General features: G+C 38.2%; 1 protein-coding gene and 1 long non-coding RNA gene across 7 annotated transcripts in view; one reads left to right on the forward strand and one right to left on the reverse strand.

Annotated features, from left to right (window-relative positions):
• Positions 1 to 26,960, forward strand: part of CDK14 (cyclin dependent kinase 14) — a 229,515-nt gene that overhangs the window by 108,388 nt on the left and 94,167 nt on the right. For all 6 annotated transcript variants that reach the window (XR_014556593.1, XM_083705044.1, XM_083705046.1 and 3 more), the window contains 3 exons: positions 4,699 to 4,822; positions 14,261 to 14,381; positions 25,056 to 25,149. Coding sequence is in view for 5 of the 6 variants with exons in the window: in XM_083705044.1 (XP_083561170.1) it covers positions 4,699 to 4,822; positions 14,261 to 14,381; positions 25,056 to 25,149 (339 nt within the window). In the remaining variant the exon portion in view is untranslated. The remainder of the gene's footprint in view (positions 1 to 4,698; positions 4,823 to 14,260; positions 14,382 to 25,055; positions 25,150 to 26,960) is intronic.
• Positions 8,115 to 22,309, reverse strand: LOC310828128. Its single transcript, XR_014556702.1, has 2 exons — positions 21,246 to 22,309; positions 8,115 to 8,247 (listed from the first exon to the last, which is right to left on the reverse strand). It is a non-coding gene; the product is annotated as an uncharacterized lncRNA (long non-coding RNA).

Consider the following 26,960-nt stretch of genomic DNA (forward strand, 5'->3'; position numbering starts at 1 on the left):
ATTACTCTTTAGAGGGTAAGCAGGTGCAGAAAAGGGTAGGATAATGTTATGCTAAATTAAGGCTGTCTCTTTCAGATGGCATTGAGAATCGATTTTTTAAAATAAGCTTTTCTGGTGATCAGTCATCAACTAAATCATCATGATTTTACACTGATTATTTTATCTCTTCCACTTAGACATTAATGAACTATGCATGATCATTAAATAAAAATGCTTCCCCCTAAGTTTTTAAGCATAACTACCTGAATCATCCTTACAGTATATTTCCATAACTGAACCCTCATCCCTCATGATGCATATACTGTATATATGCAAGGTTTTTTTAAAAGAAAGGCGATCAAGAATTGTCTGTGCAAGTTTTTTCCCTTTAGCATTTTCATTAAATTTTGAGAGAGCCATTGATTGTGATGATGTGTGAAGGAGCCTTTTAACCTCATTGATCAAGGAGGACAGTTTCTTCCTTCTATTAACATTATGCTAGCAGATCAGGAAGGTGTATTATTTTGCTCAGTTAATTAATCATACTTGTCAGAACATCAGCATTGTGAAGGAAACGGGAAAGATTGATAAGCACAGTAAATAAAGGTATAAATGTGTACTTTTCGAAATATAAAGATCTTAGTGGTGTGGTCTTACTGTAGGATGTTTCCATATGGAAAAGTCCTGAAGGGAATTGGTTGGAAGGAAGCCTTTTTTGTGAAAGCAAGTGTGATATCTGTCCCTTGTAAGAATGTAGTTATGCTATAGAGTTCAAAATCTGGAAATCATGTCTTTAGCAAATTCTGCCGCTGAAATGTCCACTATCTTAGAAGGCCCAAAATGCTGTTGTTCTGAGAATTGTTACTAACATATTTCATGTCCTTTCAAAGGCTAATTGGGCTGTAAGAATATGTTTTCCTTAAGACAAACTAGAATGCACCCTGGTCAAGTAGGGATCTGCACCTTGGTTTCTTCAGGGATGTGGTGGTAAGCTAGTTTTGTCATTGGAGATCACCACCATCATCATCGTCATTTGACACTTGGGCTAAAAATCAATTTTTAAAAGTTGTCTATCAGAATTTGTCTTTTTATTTTTCTTTCCTTTTTTGGTGAAAATTGGAAATGTCACCCAGCAGTTATAATTCTAGTCTTACTTCTGTGTTTGAAGGCATGTCTTCCCCTTTTGGGGTATCACAGCAGCTCCACTGCTCTCTTGGCATCTGTAGGTTTAGATGTTGCTGCTAGAATGTGAGCCAGTGAAGTCAAATGTGGCTGTTGGGTTTTCTTGGCAATTGTCCACTTATAAATATATGTTGAATTTGATAGCATGGTGGTCATTTGATAGCATGGTTCTGAGTCTGTTCAGCAAAACTTTCATCCTGCACTGGGTCCCAGGTACCACTAAAGATTAAGCGCAGGGTCACTGCCCTTTACTTAGTTCTATGACCATCTGTTTTAGGATATAGTTTGTGGGGTTTATGTATGTAGTGTTTAAGGTGACCACTTAACCCATCACCAAAAAGAGGACAAAATATTATAGATCTGAAAAACAAAACAAAACAGACATGCTTGTTTATATGTATAGATGCACATTTAAAATTACTGTGTGCTTGCTCAGTCTTCTGTACAGGTGCTAACTGTTAAAGGGCAACTTCAAGATCCTCTGCTCTCTCTACTTCTCATTCATTATCTTAACTTTAAATTTATAATTTATTTTACTGAGGCCTTTACAATAGAGGATTCTTTCAAAGGCAAGCCTGACCCTAATGGTGTTCCATATTATATTTACAATTTCAGTGCTCAAACTATTTCCAGTGGCACACTTTAAAATATTAACCCACCTCCACATTTCAGTTTTCCATTTTCTGTCACCTTTCTTATGTACGCAATTACTGTGAGTATAATAAGTAAGTGTCAAAATTGTTGGAGAATTTTGTAGTTTGTAGTGGAAAGAACCTTAGTTCTTGCTGAGAGAGCTGATACGTCTTTATTAGAGAAATTGTTGGTTTTAATGTGTTTGCCCTTACATTTTAATCATTGCTAACACATTGATATCACACTCCATAAACCTCTAAATTGATTTGACCTTCCAATGGCACCATCGCTCCCAGGACTCATTATTGGAAAGCAGTACCTCAGTTAAAGTGCGATTGTCAAGGCAAAACAGCAAAAGCATGCTTTTTGCATGGCCATCAAGTGTGGTGTTTCAGTACTTTAGATTGTTTTACAGATTACCTAAACAGTTTGATTGCACTTCAAAATGCATCAAAGCTAACAATATGTGAATCTGTTTTTTATTTTCCCCATGATATATATCTGTTCAGCTAGACCTTTGGAGGCAATTACTGTCATTAATTCCTGTTACAGATAGGTAGCCGTGTTGGTCTGCCATAGTCAAAACAAAAAAAATTCCTTCCAGGAGCACCTTAAAGACCAACTAAGTCAGTTCTTGGTATGAGCTTTCGTGTGCATGCACACTTCTTCAGATACACTGAAACAGAAGTTTCCAGACCCTTCTATATAGTGAGAAGGTGGGGAGGGGTATTACTCAGAAGGGTGGTGGGAATGGGTGATTGGCAGATAGCTGTGATGAGCCTGTTGACGACTCTTAACGACTGCAATAGGTCTTACAGGAAAAAGCAAGGGGTGAAAAGGTGAAAAATGGCTTTGTCATGTATAATGAGATAAGAATCCAAGGTCTTTGTTCAGACCAGGTTTCTCCATGGTTTTAAGTTTGGTGATAAGTTGTAATTCAGCAGCTTCTCATTCCAGTCTATTTCTGAAATTCCTTTCTAGTAAAACAGCTACTTTGAGATCTTGTATAGAATGTCCTGGGAGATTGAAGTGTTCTCCTACTGGTTTCTCTGTCTTGTGATTCCTGATGTCCGATTTATGTCCGTTTATTCTTTGGCGTAAGGTCTGGCCTGTTTGTCCAATATAGAGAGCTGAAGGACACTGTTGGCATTTGATGGCATACACAATGTTAGACGATGAGCAATTAAATAGTCCCGAGATGGTATGTGTGATGTTGTTGGGGCCAGTAATGGTGTTGTCCGGGTGTATGTGGCAGCAAAGTTGGAGAGGTTGTAGATCTCTGATGATGCATTGTACTGTTTTAACTTGGGAGCTGTATGTCCTCTAGTCATCACATACAGCTCCCAAGTTAAAACAGTACAACGCATCATCAGAGATCTACAACCTCTCCTGGACAATGACAGTTCTCTTTCTCAAGCTCTGGGAGGAAGACCTTTCATTGCCTACAGACAGCCACCCAGTCTTAAACAACTCCTAACCCACAATAATACTACAACCAGACCTAACACGGACACTGGCACCAGAGCCTGCAATAAACCCAGATGCCAACTTTGCTGCCACATACACCCGAACAACACCATTACTGGCCCCAACAACATCACACATACCATCTCGGGACTATTTAATTGCTCATCGTCTAACATTGTGTATGCCATCAAATGCCAGCTTCATTTCATTGTTTAAAAATACAGTGTGTCAGAAATGCCACCTGAAGTGTTATTTTTTCCTAATTTATTTCTGTACTTGTTACCCTTGTATTTCCTCAGTTTCTTTCAGAAATTAACAATATATTATCATGTGAACAGGCAGAGAGGAAAGGACATTTAATTAAATATTCAGCTTCAGTAACATGACATTTCTGTACTTTCATGTTGCCCTTTGGTTTATTCAGTAATCATATTCCATAAATTCATACAGGTGCTGTGTTGATAGCTAATTAGGAACTACTTCATGCCAGTATATTGATTCTGAGATTTTTTAATGGTCTAATATTCCTACACAAACAAGAGGACATTACTGTTTGCAAATAGCTTAACAGCTGGGTGAAGTAAAATGTTTGTGTTATGTCTATGATATATTGCAATTATCTTGTCATGTAATAATAACCTTACAACTGTTTTTACAAAAGATTTGCTACTGAAGAGTAGCCTTAATATCTGGCATGCTGAGGTGAAATCAGCAAAAATAAACTCACAATTTTGCCAGCATGCAAACCTAATATTTGATGTAGTCCTCTGACAAGTGACTTTCACATGAGATTTGAAATTATAAGAAAATACAAAGTGCACAGTGAGTTCCTTTATATATTAGCATACTGAGAACATATCTAATCCCACAGTTAGCCTATCTTTAGAAGTATTGTGAATAAGTTAAAATTCCCTCTTTGGTCACATTTTGAGTTTTTGAAAATAAACTCTTGTATCAAATATTTGAGAATAAAAGCCTTTGGGATTTATATATTTTTGATATCCTATTTCTACTACTTTCATATATATTTTTTGTCCCAGCACTGTGTTCTTCTCCTTTCCTCTTCTCCATATGCTGTTGTTTTCTTTAATTAGTGAAGATACACATCTGTCTTCAGGCTACCACCTAATCTCTAAGGCCATATGGGTAAACAGAATATAATTGTGGCTTGATAGGGATTGACTCTACTGTTTGTAGTTATTGTTAAGGATTGTTAAAGCAGGTGAATAGAGTTGGATGCAGTGAAATGGATGTTTCTTACCTCTACATATTAAACATTGCTTAAAAATAAATTCTGGTATTTTAAAATCACACCTGTAGCAAAGCTGCCAAGGAAGTGTTTTACCCATATGCAGACACCCTGCTTTTTTTGTGAAGGAAGCCAGTGCTCTGCATGCAAGTATTAATAAAGACAATGTTTTCCCCCCTCTCTTTCAGTTATTTTTATTTCAATTGCTGCGAGGACTTTCGTACATCCACCAGCGTTACATTTTGCACAGAGACCTGAAACCCCAAAATCTTCTGATCAGTGACACGGGGGAGTTGAAGCTGGCAGATTTTGGTAGGAAAGCTATTAATTAAAAGATTGTCTTATAACGATGTGGGAAATGTTTCAGCTATCTTACTCTTAGTCACAAGCAGACTCTGGACACAGTGATGATTGATAAAATAAAATTCATAGAAATACTTCATATCCTACTGAATGACAAGAGTATGGAAAGAAGTAACCTGTCTCAGTACTAGCTAGAAAGTTTGAAATCCTACAGTTACAGCTGAGTACAGTCTTTCTTATTAGCATGGTATTTAACTTGAAGGAAATTGTTATTGCAAGTAAGTAATATTTTCTCTATACAGTTATGGGTTCAGGAAGACACTGAAGCATTTTAAGCATATTTAGGATGTTTCTTGGTCGCTTCTTAATTGAAAGACTAGTCTCCAGCAAGATACTTTCATGCTGTCAATGGAGTGTTGAGTCTTCCCCTTATTATTTTACATTGTGTTTAATGAAAATCTGTAGTTAGACGTGGGTAGAAAAGAGAAGATAAATGTTTTTAATTGAAGTTATATTATTCCTTATACTGTATCACGATATTTTGAAATTGAATACAAGATGAGTTGACTTTTTTAGTGAAAACTATAATAAAAAATTAAACTACCAGATAAAGCTATATAGGGTCATGATCCCACATTGCAATAATGAGAAATAGTAAAGCAAATCTGTCTCTTCAGAAGTATTAATATTACAAAGTTATATGCAAAGTTGCTCTTCCACCAAAGACTTCAAATGATTTTGCTGCTCTTGGAATATATTTCACTCATGTTTCTATGTTCTTAGAAGGTTGTTGCATAAGGATTATTGTGAAGCTATTATCCTTATTATGCACACAAGAAATAGAAATGTAAATGTAGCTGGTTGATTTCGGCAGATAGGATGTCAGTAAAGAATCTTCTTTTCTTCTGATGAAGGCTTATTTTTTCAGAGTAATAAATACGAAATCACTAAAGACCTTTCAAACCTGAAGAGATGGACTTCAGATCTGGTACCACAAGTTTATAAAACTCAACAGTGCAACTCACAGTTTTAATTCAGTGTCCCAGGGACACTTCATCTTCTCTGAGCTAAAAAATATAAATCATATTCAGAGCTTAGACCTTTGGAAAACCATTGTTTTTGTATTAAAAAATTACAAAATTCTCATGTTTGCTGGTATATTGTGTTGTAGCTGATGGATTTGTAAATATAGATAATAATCTCCCACCAAAGAAACAGTTCAGGGCTGTTTACCACCATACAGCAGCACTCTAAAATAGCATTTATGAAGATGAATCTATTTATCAAAGAAAATGAAAACACAGATGGGATTTTTAATAAAATTAAAAATTGAAGAAAGCATGAGAAAAATTGAAGGCCGTGTTTGGTGTGCTTTTTGGAAATAATTGTTGCACAAAGAAGAGCAGTTGTGTGCGTGTGTAGAATCCCATCACTGATCTACCACCAAAGTCCTGTGGGATAGGTTAGAAGATTCTGGAAGTGGCCTTTTCCTCTCTCCCTGCCCTCACTGAAGTGTTTTTATTTTCCCTGCTACTACTATACCATCTTCAGTGATGGAGTTGTTCAGAGCCATTTGGGGAGATATGTCTGGAAAACAAAGGGACTTGGGAGCCCACAACCTGCACGCCCCATATCTGGGCCCATCACCAGCAGAGCACCTCTGGCTGACCAGTGATTGGTAAACCTTTCCAGCACCTCAGCAAGGAAAGCTCCAGTGGTGAGCCTCCCTGCCCACCCACACAGTGGGATGTTGGCAACTTCCACTGGCCATTCATCTGCCCTTCCCAGAAGATTAGGATGGTTTGCTAAGAAAAGTGGTATTTTTTCCTTTTTATTACAAGGTGCTGTGGGTTAAACCACAGAGCCTAGGACTTGCTGATCAGAAGGTTAGCGGTTCGAATCCCCGTGACGGGGTGAGCTCCCGTTGCTCAGTCCCTGCTCCTGCCAACCTAGCAGTTCGAAAGCACGTCAAAGTGCAAGTAGATAAATAGGTACCGCTCTGGTGGGAAGGTAAACAGCGTTTCCGTGCACTGCTCTGGTTCGCCAGAAGTGGCTTCGTCATGCTGGCCACATGAGCCGGAAGCTGTACGCCGACTCCCTTGGCCAATAAAGCAAGATGAGCACCGCAACCCCAGAGTCGGCCACGACTGGACCTAGTGGTCAGGGGTCCCTTTATCTTTACCTTTAAGTTGAAATTCTAAAGGTTCTTAAAATATGGCACGAGTTCTCCCTGTTACACAGTTAAATGAGAAGTAAATTGAGCTGATTTGGGTGTGAATTTGATATACTTTATCTATTTCCCAAAGCAAAGCTAATGTGCTGGCTGTAGCCAGCAAATAAAACTAATATTTTAAGTTAACTAATCACACAGTGAAACTTGAACTGCAGAGCTAACTGCCTTTGACCTTTCTTCACATTTTTTTACTTGATTGTTTATAGATTTAAAGTCTCCAGTGCTTTTGCATAAGGTTGCTATTTTGGATCATAGAGCAGATTGAGAATTATAAACTTTTTAGAGATCTTTTGTTGGAATGGGGGCATGATGGAATGTTGCAATAAAGGAAGTTGCTCATTTTTGTTTCAGTACAGTGTATTTAAAATTATGCTGAGTAAGAGGAGAATGTAAAATGCAACATGTATCCATGAAGGTAGTGGTTTTTAAAAAATAGATTACAGCATTATTGATCCTAACAAGCTACATGACTAGTAACTTTGCAGTAAATATTTATATAAAATATGGTGTTTTCTTATGAAGCAATTTTAACAAGCCACCCTAACTGCTTTTCTGGTAGAAGTATGCATCTAATTCCAGTCACATCTGGCCATAAGTTTCATGTGGTGACAATATTTGTTTATTCATTCATTCATATAAAATCTTCTGTCCTACCCTTTTGGTGCCTTTGTGCCACTCAAGGTGAGCTGCAATAATATAAAATCACAGTGCAATAAAAATATAATAAACTATAAAGAATCAAGCAATAAAAATAAATAAAATATACACCAGGTAAAACCCACATCAAAGTCAAGTTAAAAGCAGCAGCCGCAGGTAAAAATGACCTTAACTGGTTAAAGCTGGCCAAAATAAAATAATAAATTAATGCACCATTAGCAAACTATTCCCATTCCCCCCAAAACATAAAAAACACTCCTGTTGCAATATGTCAGTGTACTTAAGAATTCCACTGGGCAAGGGTGTAGGAAGAAGGAAGTTGGACTTGGCTGTCCTGGCACAAAATTATTGTTTTATTGATGTGTGTCTATGAGTGTTTGTGGCTGAAGTGAGCCAAAACACGAGGGCGGCTTACATTTTCCATTGTTTATTTAGATTAATAGATTGGCTGGCTGGTATTTCTTGAGCCTGGCAATTCCCAGTTGTTCTTTCTCCTCCAGACATGTCATGTAGAGGAACAGCAACTTGTCATGCTGATAGAATTCTGATGAAAAGAAATACAGATGAGAAGGAAAAAGAGGTTGAAGTTCTGGAAGCCAAACCTGCATTTTGGATTTGTGCAGTTATTGTTGAGCACAGATGCCTGCTGTGTAGGCGCTACTTGTAACTGGTACTTTATTTTATTTTGTAAAAGATGGTTGTACTAGTTATTTTAGGCCTTGGCTGCAAGCTCAGTAGCAGTTTGTGGCTGTAAATAATATACAGGCACTTGAAAAACAGGCTCTACAAAGCAGAAGTACATCAGTGAGAAACTGGGACTGTGCCCAAAGAATATTGTTGGCCTCGCTGTAATAGCTAGAAAGGGTAGAGTTTTAACATTGCCACAGATAATTTAAGCTCTGCATTTAAGAGATTTTTCTACAGTCTTCATGCTCTGCTAGTTTTCCTTTAGCCTTTTAAACTGGGATTATTTAGCAGCATCACCTTTAACCCTCAGTCAGACTTCCAGGTATGAATACAACTTGAGAAGGTTTCGTAAAGTTCTTCAAACATTTCTACTGAGATGAGGCACTTGGACAGGAAGCTGTGTTAACAAAATGCCTATCTTGTATTAAGGATTGATTGATTGATTGATTGATTGATTGATTGATTGATTGATTGATTGCTGAAGGTGGTAAACATGGTTCTTCTCTACATTTCATCCTCACAACAACCCTGTGAGCTAGGTTGGGCTAAGAGATGGTGACTGGCACAAGGTCACCCAGTGAGTTTCATGGCTGAGTGGGGATTCAAACCCTGGTCTCCCAGGTCATAGTCCAGCACTCTTAACTGTTACATAATAATTCTTATATTGTATATCGCATGAGCACCTTTTCTACTTCTGTTCTTCAGATAGTAGTAATCAAGGATCAAAACGTACACTGTGCCTTAAAATTGCAAACTAGTTCTGCTTTGAACTCCACACAGAAAAGACAATGGCCTAACCTTTTTAAAGTCAAATATCGCATTCACAGCTTTCCCCTGTAATTTTTCCTTTTTAATGAGAAATATGTTTCCTAAATGTTACAATGTTGATTCTTGTTACCTGATGTATTGCTCATTTTCCATATTAAGACTAAAATGGCCTTGAGTATTTCATTGCATTAGTAAAGGCCCTCTGGGGAACTAATGAACTATTACTTGATTTATTTTAGTCCAATTGTTCCCAGACTTTCACTCCAGTCGGTTATGGTCCTATGTATTTAAATAATTAGCTTCTGGCCCATATGCATTCTCCTTATTTTTTTGCCTATAATTCCTTTTGTTGCATACCCAGTTATGCTGTTACTCAACTATTTGCAATTCAGAGTTGTCCTTAAATTATTTGTTATTACTCTGAAATACTAATCAGAATGTATTAGTGCATCACACTCACATATTTGTTGCGTAATTAGCAGAAGTTATCTTCATAGAGAATATTTACATGGTAACAAAGTTAGGTTCATTAAATGAAAAACTAGAAGCAGGAAAGCAAAGTGAAAATCAGCCAGCTGTTAAATTGTATACATATACCATTTAATGATGATTCCAGTTTTACAATAACATTGATAGGATATTAGTATTGCTGAGGAAGAGCGGCTTTTTAGTATTAAACTCTGTACTATAATGTCTGGTTTATATTTGAAGGACAGAATTGTTATTTAGTGGAGTTTTCAAATATGGCTTCCAGAGCAAAATGTTGACAGAACATATTTAAAGTATAAGAGGTGTTTTATTTTTGTTTTTTAAAAAGTATGGTGCTATTGTGAATAAAATGCATGCATTTTCTTAATAAAAAATCAAAATCACTGATTTTTAGCTTCTAATTAGTAATGGGGAAATAGACTGAAACACCTTGGGTTGCCCCTGCAAGCAGAAAATCTCTAACCATCGTCTCCATTTAGTCTGAGCAGGAAAAGTAGCAGATTTAGAACAAGCTGGTATCCAAAATCATGGTTTGAAGATTCTAGTGTCTTCCAAAGCTGGTAACCATAGTTCTAGTTTCCGCTAAACTGGCATTAGAGGCTTCCTGGTTTGATTTCTCTTGCTGCAAAGGCATGGATTAAGTCCCATTAATATCTTAGTTTATAGAGCTGAGATAAGATTGTCAGAACATTGCCACTGTAAACTTGGGCACGTGGAACATGGTTTTTTTGTCTGAGTTTCTTCTGGCCTTGTGGTCAGTCTAATGAAGGCCACTTTATTCGGCAAGTCTGCATGTTACTCCACTCAAATTATGAATTAGTGAATTTTTGGAATTTTGAAACTCCTGAAAGATTATTCTTCTGACCTGTATCAATATAGCCACCCTAATCAGCTGTCAATACAGTTATCATATTCAAGCTATGCATGCTTGTATAATATAATAATTTCTTTTCTTACATCAGTGTAACAAACTTTTACAGAGAGTATGTTACAGCCTCTTCTGAGTATTTAGGAATATAAGTCATTTGAGAAATACAGATGTGCGGTCTTTTCTAATCCTGTGTCTTCATACAGAATGAGCCATTTGAAACATTTAAGTAATCAGAATTTTAAAACTGCAGTTGTGTACATCATGAGGGTGAAAGAGGATACCACTTGACTTTTGAATCACTAGGAAATCTGGATATTAGAGATGAAATATTTTACTGAGTGTTGTGCCCTTTCCTGTAACATGCATCGATTGCAGCATGAATATTTGAAAATTAGTACACAAAGGTGGATGGCAAGCATTCGTAATTGATTAATTCTGAATAATGAGTATCCCTTGCATTCTGTGCTTACATTCATTAGCACAGATTAGAATCACTACTCAACATGTAAAGTTATGTTGAAAGTGTGGAGAATAGCACACATGATTTTAACTGCATTATTTATGTTCACAAAGGACTGTTTAAAGTGATTAAGAAGAATTTAATTGGCATTAAATTATCTTGGGTATGCATTGTATGTAGAATTTATTGCATGGCAGAAGTACACAAAGCAAAACATAAACAGCACAGCTGCTTCACCTATAACTATCAGTTTTGTGTTGTGTTAATGATAGCCATGGCTATTAGGTGATGTGCCTTGACTTCTGACAACTGGCTCATGGTTGTCTTCTTACTGTAGAGAATTGACATGGGCAGGGTGTTGTTTTGGTGACTTTTTTTTAATCTGGCAAAAAGAGCAAGATCTGAAATTCACCTTACTGGATTGTCATGAAACTATCCCTATAGATCTTCAGGCCAAAACAGAAGAAGTAATAATATGCAAATATTATATGCTCACCTGGCTATCTTTCCCATTACCTTTTTACTTTATGTTCACTTCATAAAAGTTATAATGATCGCTAATACAAGCAGCACTGACTTTTGGAAGAGCATGTGGCTTCCTGTAGTGTAACCATGGAAACAGACAAGGAATCCTTAAACAAAGTGATCACACATGCTGTGCTAATTAATCCTGTCCTACAGCTTTTCCTCAGCTGGAGGAAGCAGTTAGATAAATTTTGCATGAGTTTGCATGTTTGGATGTACAAACAATATGAAATATGTTGCCATGTCTAGGTTATCATTCACAAGATGGGGAAATCCAACAATGCTGTAACTTGTCATTCATTTGTAACTTGTGCTGTGCCCCAGAAGATGTGGGGTTTTAAAAAGATTACTGAGAGGAATAGTGTATCTAAAAGGCTGAACTGCCAGTGTTTGATGTTCTGCATAACTGCTGAAGGATGCACAATTATTTTAAACATGTAGGCCCAACCTTATTATTATTAAAACATGTTGCAATGAAATAGAAGAAAAGCTTACAGTATTAAAATATAGAATCTATAAAGTAAAGTTAATTGATAGCATAAAACTGATAAAACAAGAAAAAGAAACAAAGCATAATCAGTTCTTTAGAATTCAGAACATCCCAAAGTCACATTGTATCTTTTGAAGAATTTTTTGACATTTGGGGAATCACATTTGCTGCAAAAGTATTTTGTCTTTGTCCTGTTTATTTTGACCTCAGGAAGGGTATCAGCTTAGACATTAAGGTGTATCCCCACATTCTATCTATCCATTGATTAATGCTAGCTCTTTCCTGAGACCTTTAGTTGTTTGCATGCAATATTCTGGTGGCAGCTGCTAGATAGGAAAATAATTTTATGCAGTTTTTTATTAATTCATCCATATAATTTAATAGGCTCAGCCTTTATAACTGCCGAGAAGTTACGCCTTTCTAGAATATTTCATGCTCAGTTCATCCTACCTGGTGATCTGCATGCTCTGGTATTTTCCTTTTTTCTTTTTGCTATTTTCAAAACATGTTACCAAACATAGCATAAATATAAACTGCAGGAGTAAAAACCCATCTTCAAATTTACAGCAGATAAACTAGCTTTCGCTTTTTTCTAAACAGAATTCATATTCATCAACTGGTTCCATAAGCCTGTGCCTCCTCTCTTACTCTGAGAAAATAACTTTTGAATTTTCATTATGAACCACACAACACACTAAGGAGAGCATGGCAGCAAAAAGGACTGGTGAGGTGCAAAGCTACTGGGATTTCGCCACTGGGATTCTGCATGCACACGCTTTTTGGTTTAGCATGTCATGTGAACAGGCCATTCTCTCTCCATCCCTTAAACTGTGGTGGCTTTTAATTTTTGTCACAATTTTTAACCATATTCTATCAAATTCTAAATCTGTACCAATGCCTTCTTGTAATATAAAAGAGCAGTCACCGAATCCAATCAAATATTGATTCCTGTAATAATTTGTATAATTTTTATCACTCTTTGTCAACTATTAAAGATCCTTTAACTTAAGATGCCAGGGATTGAACCTGGAACCCCTTGCATGCAGGTATTTCAATTATCACAATGCTTTTGAAATTATAGTGGCTGTGCTGCTGTTAAAATACATCTGAGCCTAGTAAATACCCTTTGAAGAGAATCACAATGACCTGGGTTGCACATCATGCTAAACCAAACCACGCTCCTGTGCCACACTGAGCTAAGCCATAATTTTGCATAACATGTTGTCCAAACCCAGGCTTGTGGTTTAGCTTTCTCCAGACTAACCACAAACTATAACCAAGGTTTGTTCTGTGGCTGCAGCTTGTGGTTTGTCTAAAAGAGCTAAACCACAACCCTGGGTTCAGATCGCACACTAAGCCAAACTATGACTTATCTCAGTGTGACATAGCAGCAAAACAACCAAGGAAGAATTAAGCACTGGGATCTCTTCTGTGCTATGTCATGATTTGGCTTAGTGTGAAACAGGTCTATGTGAGCTGGGGCGGGGGGATTACTTCAGTTTACTTCCAAGCTAATAGTTACTCAGCCACCTCTGTTTACTATTAGAATAAATGATTTTAGAAGGAATGATGTTGCTCTTCTCAGATATGCCTAGAGTGGAATTTTAGCTTCACAAGTCCTATGAGGTAGATTTTGCTGCAGTATAGTGACTTGCTGTTCTGTTTGTTTCACAGTTGAAAAGGAATTTGAATTATTTCATCCAAGACCAGCAGTCTTACTCTTAGCACAGAGCAGTATGTTAAATGTTCAAGGTTAAGGGCAGCTGGCATATATTTTTTCTAGCAGTATGCAGATATACAGCATGTGCCTGAAGCTTTAAATGTTACTCAGTGTATAAGCTATTTAGCTCTCTGTTTAATCCACTAGTTGTCTTGAGTTACACAGGTTATGTTCTCTGCTCAAAATGCTAACATTTAAGGATTCATCTCTGAGTTTTTTTATTAAATAGTTTTAAAAAATTGTGCCTAATACTTTCTCTTTTTAAACATGAAAAACTAGATCCTAAAAAACAACAACATGACAGCCCTATAATGACTGAAACAATAATGCAGTCACTTCATATTTCATGATCTGTAGCTTTGTTTTGTGATGTGTTGAATGATAGAAATGGATATGTTTTTTCTCTGATTAACTTAACACATGGCCAGAAGAAACACAATCTACTTTTTCAAGTAGACTCATATTACACATACCTTTTAAAGATCTAACGTGACCTTTATTTCTTTATATGCTGATTTTCTTTGTTGTGCTTGTATTTGCTCTTTAGGACTTGCAAGAGCCAAATCTGTCCCTAGTCATACGTACTCTAATGAAGTGGTTACCCTGTGGTACAGACCTCCAGATGTCCTCTTAGGCTCAACAGAATATTCCACCTGCCTTGATATGTGGTAAGAATATAGCGCGTTTACAGGATCCATATGTTCTAACTTGCTGTGACTTCGATTTGTTAGACACACAGTGGGCTTGATAAGCAAAGATTGCAATCTTGTTCATGCTGACCAAGGGATAAGTCACATTGAACTCAGTGGAACTTATTTTGGAGTACATGTGCACAGGAGTTCTCTGTAAGATAAAGCAGTACATTGTTTGTAGACTAAAGTTTCCAGATACTGTTAGAAAGTAAGAAACCTCTGTAAGAAACCTCTATGCTCTCTCACCAATGGTTAATTATCGTATCTTAGTCTCATACTTCAACCAAAAAGGACTCTCAGATGGACTTACAGTTAAAAACAATAAACAAATTAGATAATCCCTGCCCTCAGGTTTACAATCTAAAAGATGTAGCACAAAAGGAAAAAAAGACTGGGTAAACTCAGGTACCGGTTCTTAGAGTTAGAAACTTCTATACTACTGTCTTGGATGGGAGCAATTTGGGTAGCTTGACTGAGTAACTCCTGCTAGGTGGCAGATGAAGAAGTAGCCAAATACAGCTGCTGTCTTACAGATGGGATAAGCCTGCTCATCTTCGTTTCCTCCACTCCTGCCCAATGGAATGGCTGCTGTCAGGTCAGGTTGCAGTTGAGAAGGAGCCAAAGTTAGCTGATATCATAGCAGAATGAATGGAATAGCCATGCTTCCCTTCTCCTTTATTGGTGTATATTTTTATAAGTAGTCACAGATTTCAGACAAGTAATGTGACTGCTTTTAGTCTTCCTTTACATCTTTTTAAAAAACTGATTTTTTGGATAATTTTGCAGCACAACAAATACTTGAAGGGAATTAGACAGAATACATGTAATCGAAGATCCAGTAACATTGGCAGGGCCAGCCCAATACATTTTTCTGCCTGAGGAAAAAGACAAAATGGTGCCTGCCTCATCCCACATATAGAAGCTGACCAGACTGGCAGATTAATCTTATTTCAGCATTGAAGGCAGTAGTCTAGCTCTGTCCTCCAGCGCTTTGCTGCCACTCCTTGTCCCACACCCCTGCACCTGAGACAAGTTTCTCACTCTGCCTAATGACAGGGCCTAATGACAGGACAGTTGTGTAAAAACAATGAGCATTAAGAGAAACCTGGGACATTGAGCATATCATCAAGCAAAAACAATGCCCATTTCTAATATTTCAACTGTACAGGAATTTTTTTTTAGTAAGTATGTAGTATGGGAATTAGTTGCACTTTGCCTCCACCGGCAGCTTCTCTGTTGGAAGGAAGGAGGATTTTGGTTACACTGCCTAGCACTGGAGTGCTATCTTCTGTTCCTTCCTGATGACAGATGCTGCATCAGCTCTGTTTTCATGTGTGACTAGAGGGAAAAGGCAAAGGTCATGCTTATCTACCCTGTGGCCAGGATCCTCCAGTGGCTTGCTTGTAGAGTAGCAGTGCCTCTCACTTTTTTCTGTAATTCAACAAAGCAAGGCATAATACCCCTTCCACCACTGGCTGAATGAAGCAGTGGCCCTTACCTGTTGAAAGAAAGGCTGAAGCATAAAGGGCAGACTTATTGCAACAGCAGTAGATCTCCCCCCCCCCCCCCCGCCTGCCCATGTATAATGTAAGAGTAGAATTTAACAGCAAAAGGGACTCATGAATGAGGGCTACTGAAGCCTGGTGTGCTACTGAAGCCTACTATAAGTTACCACCTGTGTCCAGTTACAGATAGGTAGCCGTGTTGGTCTGCCATAGTCAAAACAAAAAAAATTCCTTCCAGTAGCACCTAAAGACCAACTAAGTCAGTTCTTGGTATGAGCTTTCGTGTGCATGCACACTTCTTCAGATACACTGAAACAGAAGTTTCCAGACCCTTCTATATAGTGAGAAGGTGGGGAGGGGTATTACTCAGAAGGCTGGTGGGAATGGGTGATTGGCAGATAGCTGTGATGAGCCTGTTGACGACTCTTAACGACTGCAATAGGTCTTACAGGAAGAAGCAAGGCTGAAAAGGTGAAAAATGGCTTTGTCATGTATAATGAGATAAGAATCCAAGGTCTTTGTTCAGACCAGGTTTCTCCATGGTTTTAAGTTTGGTGATAAGTTGTAATTCAGCAGCTTCTCTTTCCAGTCTATTTCTGAAATTCCTTTGTAGTAAAACAGCTACTTTGAGATCTTGTATAGAATGTCCTGGGAGATTGAAGTGTTCTCCTACTGGTTTCTCTGTCTTGTGATTCCTGATGTCCGATTTATGTCCGTTTGTTCTTTGGCGTAAGGTCTGGCCTGTTTGTCCAATATAGAGAGCTGAAGGACACTGTTGGCATTTGATGGCATACACAATGTTAGACGATGAGCAATTAAATAGTCCCGAGATGGTATGTGTGATGTTGTTGGCACCTGTGTCCAGGCACTCTTATCAGAGCTGAGCATGTTTCTGGTATTCGAAGCTCATCTGAAAATAAAGGTGACTGGAAAGATAGAGTTCTGTACTCCAAAATGGCACATCTTGGTGTTAAAACTGCCCCCCCCCCCGCGCTTTCTACATAGATAGAGTCATGGATAGCATTTGCTGCCATCACATCTAGTTTGTCTCTAATTTTTTTGCTGCTAGGAGTAGGGGGCTGTGTGTGATCCCTGGGTTCCTTAGGAGGAAGGTTAAGGATATAAATTTATTAAATAATAATTTTGAAAATTCATATTAATGGATGTGTAAATTCTGATTTTATACTCAGGAAGAAGATGCTCTTTTGGGATGGTGTGGAAGATATTAAGGATTTAATTTGACTGTGTAGCATTATTCAGATAAAAATGATCATCAAATTAAAATTTTATTATATAAATGCAAAGGTCATGGTTCTGACAGGAATGCAGCAGTAATTTTGAAACATTAATAGAGATGCTCTAATTTAGTACAGAATTGATGTCTTTCTAATACCAAATGGAGACTTCCCCTTCAACCGCTATGTATTACTATTGCCAAGGTGAAAACTGGTCCTAGCAGGGGAACACAAAAATAATGTATTTAATAACGGTCATGAAATATTGATGTTCCCTGATGTAGGACCTTTAACACAAGTCAAAAAGATATATAAAGGGTGCTTTTCAATAAGAATGCTTTGTTCCAGATGAAAAATGAGGCAGTACTGATTGCATCTATCAAATATATGAATCCAATAAAATGACAAATAATTCATCTTCTGGAAAATACTGAGCAAATCACAAGCTGAGGTTGCAGTGAAGAGCAGACAGATCAAATAGCTGACAGATGAAAAGTCTTCCTTTTCTGAGTGTCTTTGTTGATATGCAGAGTAAAAGTATTATGCTGTGTTCATCTAATGTTAGCACCCAGATCTGAAACACTTCATGGACGTGTTCATTGATTTCAGCAGAATCTATTATATTGGATTCTGGAGATTATACTAATGCTACAAGTACTTCATATTTGTTGTCATAAATGTATATTGTTCCACATATAGATTGCCAAGTATACATTGTGTATTGGATGAGTTTCACTTTATGCTTGGAGAATAACTGATATACCTCAGTTGGGAAATTTCTTATTGTGTCAGACTGGCTAGTGGACCTAGGCCCAGGTCATACTTTTCCGGTAACATGTGACTACCCCCTCTAATTAGAGTTTTTTACTTTGAAAGCTTCAAGATATAGGGCACTGTATGGCTGTAAGATGTTATTTGTGAGGCACCTTCCATTGTGCCAGTTTTGCAAGACATTAGGTTCATTTCAGCTTTGTGATTATCTGTGCGGCAGCAGCGGGAGGCCCCATTAGCTAAAGTGGTGCTTCAGGTTAAGAACAGTCTCAGGTTAAGAACGGACCTCCGGAACGAATTAAGTTCTTAACCTGAGGTACCACTATACCCATTTTTGATCATTCTCAGATTAGACCAACTGAAATTAATGGACGTGATTAATTTAGGTTCCTTAATTTCAGTGGATCTACTCTGCATAGAACTTAGTTAGATACAACCCTTTGGTTTGAAATTGATTGGAATTCTTACTTTATTTAAAATATTTATAACCCATTCTTCATCAGAATGTGGTATTGGAAAATCAAAAGATTTTAAAATAATTTCCAATCCAACCTGTAACACAGTAAAAGAGCATACTCTGGTTTCACCTCAGATCGTATAAATCTTTCGCCTTTTACTAAACACAGTAAAAGAGCAAATAAAATAACCATAGAGTCAAAAGCAGGAGGAGCATCAAGCTTATGACAGCTGATTCAAGTCCCCATAAAGGCCTGTTGAAATAGTCCTTTAACAGACGCTGAAACTCATTAAGAGTTTGTGCCAATCATATATAGAGTGGCAGGATATTCTGCATGTGGTGCCATCACAGAATAGACCCTTTAGCTTATTGCTGCATAATAAATGTCCTTAGACTGCAGAACAACCAAGTGGGTTTCAGCTGCTGATCTTGAAACTTGGCCAAATGTATACAGAAGAAAAGAAGCTCCTCCACGGATCTAGCTTTGTAAGTCTTTAGTAACACCCTGAATTTGGCTTGGGAGCAGATTGGTAGCCAGTTCTATCAGATTCAGAGTGACATGATTCCAAAGAGCCAACCTAGTCAGCAGTCAAAGCTGCTGCATTTAGCACTGACTGAAGCTTTTGAAACAGCATCAATGACATCCCTACATAGAATACATTACAAAACTCCAGTAAGAATATTAAAATTTGACCGGGGTTGTGTTGGTGTTGTATGTACAGTGGTACCTCTGGTTAAGTACTTAATTCGTTCCAGAGATCCGTTCTTAACCTGAAACTGTTCTTAACCCGCTGGAGCACGATTTCTGTTCTCATCCTGAAGCAAAGTTCTTAACCTGAAGCACTATTTCTGGGTTAGCGGAGTCTGTAACCTGAAGCGTGTGTAACCTGCAGCGTATGTAACCCGAGGTACCACTGTATGTCCATTTATAAGGGAGGGAAATGGTGAAGGGATCAAATTTACATTGTACAGTACAATGCCTATAGAAAGACAGGGCTATTTTCTGTTGGTGGGAAGAAGTTTAGCTAGTAAGGGAATAAACCAAACTGCAGAAAATTGCACAACATTGCTACCTAGTTCTTGGGTGGCTGGGGTTATGTGAATGGTAATGTGAGTTGCTTGTATAATATGATCACTTGTATGGAAGTTTTGATAGGGAAAGAAAGCATGTCTCCCCCTCACATATTTATGCAGATCTCGGCTGGTTTTGCATAAAAAGAAAAAAAAAGTTGTCAGCTATTAGATTACAGTGACACTGTTGGATTACAGTGAAATGCTTCTAGTTATATGTCTTGATGAGTTGAAAAGGAGGCATAGGGACAAGTATTGAAAAGTAATACAAATATTAACTACTGGGCAGTTTCTGGGAAGCAGGTGGCAGTGGCTGTAAAGCTATTTATGCACTTCATTTGTCATTGGAGGGCATTGGGAGAGTAACCAAAAACTAATGATTCATGTACAGTATTAACATTCTCCACTTTTCTCTGCAAATAGCCACTGGCAATTTTGATAATATTAATGAAGACATACATGCATTAGTGGTTGTGGCTAGCAGTAAGAATCAATGGGGAATGTTCTGCAATTTACTACTGTCAGCATGTAGAGTGGTAATATGCTGGATGAATTGTGTGACATAAGACAGCATCAAGCATTGCTGTAGGCACAGTATTCCCCCCCCCCTTTGTTCAGGCAATTAGTATATTTTATTTAGCATAATCTCAGGTGTAACATTTGAAAACTTGGATGTTTTATGTCAACAAATCCTGATGTTTTAATACTTTGAGGCTAAAAGGCATTGGTGGGAACTAATACTTGATCTCAATCCCCCCCTTAGCACTTTCCTTTCTACAATCCTGAGCACATGCCATGTTTCCAAGCTGGCATTTGTGACAAGGGTTGCTCTGTCTGGTTTCTGTCTTGCCTTCTCTGTCCTGTGGTAAGAAGATAGAAAGTGATATGGGAAAGACATGTTTTGTTGCAGCTGGGGCAGATGCACCATGGTGTTTCTCTTCTCTGCGCTCCTCCCAAAAGTCATTCTTCCTTTGGTCATTGTTTTGGATATGGGACTACGCATAAAGATGCACTTATATACACAGCTGCATTCAATTCAATTCCCTGTCATGTTTGTTGGCTCTTGAAAGTGCCAGCACTGCATATCCCCAAAATTAGTTTAACACAGAAATATGTATTAGTAATAATGGATATTTGCAAAACTTGCAAAAAAAATATTAAGTATTTCTGGTAAACAGTCAGTTAAGGAATTTATACTTGGGAAATTACTTCTTAGCCCAAAAACTAATATTTGAGCTGAGGAGATTTCTCTTTACCTTCAGTACTCACCCTAAAGAATTGCTAATCCATAAGAGGTCAGGATTTTATGATAACTATCAAGCTATTCTTAATTAAACTTCTGGAAAGATGCTGACACTGAACTCTTATCAGCTGTAATCAGCTGAATTAACTTTCAGCAGAATGATCTTCTGAGATTAGGTTGAGGCATTTTATCTCAAGAAGCATCCTTTGTTCCCACATTTTGGATGGGCAATTAATCCTGTTTTATTGAAGAACATTTTCTTCAGTCTATGAAGAAACCAGTCTCTGGTTTTTCTTCAGATCGTATAAATCTTTCGCCTTCTATTATGACCTGAGAATATATTAAGGTCCTTTAAAAAAAAAAGTATTTGGAATGTAAGATTGCTTAGAGTTGTATCTTTATCCTGAAGCAAACCTTTACAGAATTAAAGGTTTCCAAACAAGTGGCTCAATAGCTTTGAGTAGTGATTGTTGGGAGAGAACGCACTGTAGTCCATAGGATTTCCATCTAACTTAGCACAAGACATGTCTATCTCAGGGCGGAATTGAAGGACCTTACCTTGGACCTTAGAGACACACTGGGGATGCTGCTTGTGAACTGCCTATCAACTTCCTTAACTGAGCTGCCTGAGGTTGTCTTCAGCATGGTGCTTGAGCTTCTCTGGATCTGTAGAACAGTTTTCTGGGAACCTCCTTGCAATGAAATTGTTTGGGAGAAAGTTAGATAGATGATGGAGGAAGACTCACAACAAATTTGGTCAAATACGGGCTAGAGGCCACTTTCAGATCTACTTTCATCTGCACCTGCTTATTCAGTGCCTTGAATTTCTTTTCAGTTTGTACAACTTGACAGTGTAAACAGGATTCTTAAATCAGTGAAGTTGTCCATATATGTGCACTTTTGGTTGTAGCCAACTAAAGTCTACTCATTTTAGACCCATTGAAATTAATGAACTAAAGTTACTTATGTCTATTATTTCAGTGAGTGAACTCTGAATATGACTGGCATTGGATACAACTCAATTCATGTTGGCTTAGAAGGCAGTGGGAGGTGGAATGACTGATTTGGTGGAAATTGTCAACTCTTTTTGTTGCAAGGGTTCTCGTCTATTCTGCCAAAAACAGTGGAGTTAAGTAACCCACATCTTTCCAAGCCCTATCTGACAGTTTAACGGCCAGGTTTTATTTTTTTAACTTTCCATTGCCCACTGATCGCTCGACACTCTTCCCAACCCTGATTAACTTCAGGGGCCTTGGAAGGATGATTCAATCTCCATTTGTCACAGCCAGTGGTTAGGGATGGTGGAAGTTGTGGTCCAACAATGTCTGGAGAGACAACTCCTGCTTTAAATCTTTTGTGCCAAAGTTTCCCAACACCCCCTGCTTTAAAAAACAACCAACAACCACTGGAGGATTTTAGAGAGTAAAATTTCACAGAAGCTAAAGTCTTTCCTCTTGTGTTGCATCACATGACATCTTTTCTGAAACAATTTACATAAGCGTTGTTAGTAGAGAGTGCATCCTGTTGTCCAGTAGTTCCACAATCAAAATTCTCATTTAAACACCGTCCATTGTGTTGATGTTAGTTTCAGTTCCATCATTGCTATGGTAAATGCAAGGCTTCTAGAAAATTAAGAGGAACAGTGGAACCACAGTATTAAGATAGTATGACCATATGTTCCCACCAGCACATGTAATAGGTTTAGTTATGCTTGCTGTCATGAGAGAGCAAGGCACACATTTCTGCATCATATGGTTGTAACTCCAGCTTCAGTTGTTTTGTTGTTTTGTTTTTAAGGCAAGGGTTCTATTACATTCTGCCAAGAAACAGTATTAAGATAGCTGCTTGTGATGTTAGTTTGAGGTTAATTCAGCAACAGCAACAAAAACATTGGACACTAGCATGTTTTAAGAGCCTGAGGATACTGCTTTCTGGCAAGCCAGGAAGATGCAGGCAGCTATAGACAGATTTGGCACACCTTGTTTCAGGTTGCCCAGTTGTAGGGCCTTTTTGCGGGGAGATAAGTATCAAGACTTGGTTCTGGACCACTCTTTGTATGTAGGAGACTTCAGTGCTATAATTGGCTATATACCTGTCAATGGAGGTTGGCAGAAAAGGTGATCCTCAAGACCACATTAACAGCATAGTGAACAATCCTCCAAAATTAGAAGATTTCCCCCCCCTCCCCCTGTATTACAGTGTTGGGCTTTTAGATTTTTATTTACTGCTATTTTTTTGTAAAGCCCCCTTGTGAAACACCAGTGATCTACTTCCAGCCAATATAGACAACATTGAAGTAGATCACTGGTGACAAGGCAACTTTCTATGTTTTAGTAAACTGTTTTAGTAAACCTTATATTTGATCATTGATCATTTGAACACAGCCTGTAATGTCTGACCAGGCCTTAGGATAGGATTGGAGAACCTATGGCACTCAAGATGTTGTTGGATGTCAGCTCCAGTCAGTGTCACTAATGGTCAAGGGTGATGGGAGTTGTAATCCAGCAACAACTGGAGAACAATAGGTTCTCTACCCCTACTTTAACAACTACTTATTTTTGGCTCATCATTCAAGAAATTTGCAATCTGAATTTACATTTTCAAGAATTGCCATTTTACGAAGAGTCAGTTTACTAAATGATTCACACAAAAAAAACACCTTTACATTTCTCTATCAATGAAGTTTACCATTCGACATTCATAGATATTTAGAAGTTCCTAGGATCACTCTAATATTTAAAATGAATTAAATGGCCAGTGTTGGGATGCATGAACAGAATTTGAACTACCTGCTTTCAGGATACCTATGTCTGCAAGATGTCTGTCTCTCTCTCTGTCTCTGTCTCTCTCTCTCTCTCATATATGAATACATTATTAAATCACAGTTTTAAATATTGTCTGTGTTTGACAAAGATACATTGGGTTTAATGAAGCATTTACCAAAGTAGGTGACGAATGGCAGCTTCATCAATTCAATTCCTTCCATATGCCCTAGCCAGTTACAGAGAATAATGTCAATCCCATTTTTTAAGCACAAGGAACGTAACTAGGGATTAGTTGTGTGCTCTTTGTCATACTTTAACAATATGCTTCTTTTCAATCTCAGATATCTTAAACAATCTTTTTTAAGACTGCAGTTGATGAAACTAGATTGTGCACTAAAATTTAGCTATATATTCTAACTGGGTTAAAAAACAAGTCACCTATATTACTAAATGAGTTTTAATTAAAGGGCTCTTTGCCAAATGTGACTTATAAATATTCAGTTAGGATCTCTTAATTAATGAAAGCAGATTGCATGTTTTAAAGAGATGGTGTTTCACTACTTTGGCACACTTAAAATGTGTTACTTTCCAAGTATATCATTGCCATTTGAAAATACTTTTGAGAATTATTTTCATTCTAGCAATTATGTCATGAACTATTCAAATGTTGTTGGAGTGCTGATATGCATATTTACTTTTGGTTGTAATGATACATATTCAGCCCACATGGAGATGTAGAAAAACTTTTAGCTGAGGCATATGTTATCCAAATGTCAAACCCTATTGTGTAAGAACATCAATGCTTAGGTGAAATCAGGAACAGTACAATAAAACACAACACAATGCTGCTGTTATAGGTAAATAAAGTTGTGGTCAAGGATAAATATGATGGCATACACAGGAATAATAAACATGCTGCCTCTTTTGTTGCTTTTGCTTTCATTATTTGCAAAGAGGGCGTCAGAAACTATAATACTCAGTGGTAAATATCTTTACTGTTCAGTGGTAAAACAGAACATGCAGAGTGTTCTGTATAGTCAGAAGTAACCATCTGGTTTGTTAAGAACTAAAACTGTGGCTGGTATCTAAAGCAATGTTTTAGACATAGCCAGTGAAATTCTGACTTAGGTGTAAAAAGCAAAAGAAAAACCACTTCATAGACAAACAGCTTTGAAACAGTTTGCCATGTGACATGAAAGGCTATTTGAGAAGCACCAGCACAAACCCTTTGGGCACATGTAACTGGTTGAGCAGTTCTTTGAATCATGTCCTAGGCCCTATTAGGGATTTCCTGTTTATATGTTGTGCATGTACTGCAGGGTGACTGCATTTCATTTTATTTAAGATGTTACAAACCATGGGGTGTTTCTGCCATTGTGCAATCATACAAACCCCCAGAACAGCTTTTAAATTTTGCAATTCACACTCAAACAAACTGTTTTCAAAGAGACAGTTCTGAGTCAATGTCAGACATTCAATGTAATCTGTCTTGCATCTTTTTGCAGCAAGGAAAAAATCTCTTGAAAACCAATGTACAGGCTGTGTACCAGTTTGTAATATGATATTTCCCCCCAAAAAATATTTTAAACTTTTTTCTTTCCAGGGGAGTTGGTTGTATCTTCGTCGAAATGATTCAAGGTGTTGCTGCTTTTCCAGGAATGAAAGACATTCAAGATCAACTTGAAAGAATATTTCTGGTAAATCTCCTTCCCACTTCCCCTGCATTTGATTATTGCATGCTGACAACTGCCTCCTCTACCCAAATATAAATAGCAGGAACCTTATATAAACCACACTGAAATGAATGGAGTTTCCATGGTGGAAGTGGCTGGAGCATTATGTCAGAATCCCTTGAAATCCAGAGTTTGTTTAAATTAGTCAGCCACTTCAAACAAAAATACTGTCAATAATTATCTAGCTAGATACATTGTGTGCATCATTAGAATTATCCATTTGACAGTTACTAAAAACGGGACTACTCTGCTTAAAAAGGATTACTTCCTTCCCCCATTATTTAGTGAATAATTCCATGAGCCTCTCCAGCGAATCGGAAGATTCACAAAAGGGGGCGCCGGTGGCCAGGGGTAGGGGGTTCCCAAGGGGAACGCCCCAGGAGCAAGGCAGCAGCAGGGACTCCCAGAGCAGTAGTTGGAAATCAGGACCAGCTTCCCCACCAGAGCGGAGTGGGGGGGAAGAGTCTCAAGCATCGGGGCCAGTGCATTCCCCACCAGGAAGAGAAGACGAGACAGGGCTGACCACACCTCCATCGGAGAGTCAGACAACGGGGGGGAGGTCAGGTCCGGCCAGCGTCCCGGAAGGGGGAAGCAGTGACACAAGTAGTGTGACGGTTAGGAGAAAGGTCACTGGGTTGGCGCGAGAGGCAAGTTCAAATGTACAGGAGCGCGGGACAGCAGAGAATGAGGATTGGGAATCGGGTCCTAAAGCCCGCCGGAGGCAGGGGGAGGAGCTAAGCGACTCAGCGTCGGAAGAGTCCAGAAAGGGCAATGCCCCAGCGGGCAGAAGGATCCAGAGGAGGAGAGAGCAGCGCAAGAAGTGGAGCAGGGCTAGGATCTTAAACTGGTGTCAGGGGGGAGGAGACGGGACTTCGCCGATCTAGGGTTTAAGACGTAGGGCAGCACGCTGTGGCTTTGAAATGGAAACTGAACTTCAATAAAGACTTTTGTACATTACGACAGCCTAGCGTTGGTCCTCTGTGAGCTGGGTTCTAGAGGCAGCTCTGACAAGTGTGATGGCCCTTATCTGCTGGCTGAGAACAAGTTGCTTTCATTGTATTTTGTATCTTTCTGACTTTACACAATAAAGGCTGTGCTGCAGCAGCTCTAAGGCAGCCAGATTTCTTCAACCCATCTCTGTGTGAGACTGATTCTTACTGATGGCGAGCAGGTTCTCGTCATTGGCCCAAGGTTTCCAGTGACTTTCATGACTAAGATGGGAAGTGACCAGGCTCTTCCCAGTCCTATCCAATAGTCCCTCTGGCATCACTGCATAGCATAGGTGTTTCATGTATGAACATTATCATATTGCTGTCCTAGGTTTGGTTGCTTTAGCACATATAATGAATGTGATTAATTGATTCAGTCATGTAGCACAATATTGGGTATAAATTAAATGTAGATTTTTTGCAGCTGACATGCATTTCAGTGATTAAAGGCTTAATAGTGACTGTCTTCTGTTTTTTCTTTTTTGTAGTTAGTTTACAACTAACTTCATTTATAAAATGTACTCCACAGATCCTCAATGAGTTAACATTACCTGCAGTTCTGCGTAATTTTCCCTTCTATGCAGAACAAAATGTACTCTTAATACATTTTCTAGAAGGCACTACTACATTGCTAGAAGTATGCCTTTCTATGTTTTATAGTCCTGAAACTGTGCTTAAAACCTTACCAGTTTTCATGTGGTTCAGTGGTTCACTTTTTGAAAAAATTAACAACTGGGCATATTACCAAAATGCATATTTTATAGACCATGGCATTGGAAATGGAGC

This window comes from Podarcis gaigeae (genome assembly GCF_964106915.1).
Source record: "Podarcis gaigeae genome assembly, chromosome: 12".
Classification (NCBI taxonomy): Eukaryota; Metazoa; Chordata; class Lepidosauria; order Squamata; family Lacertidae; genus Podarcis; species Podarcis gaigeae.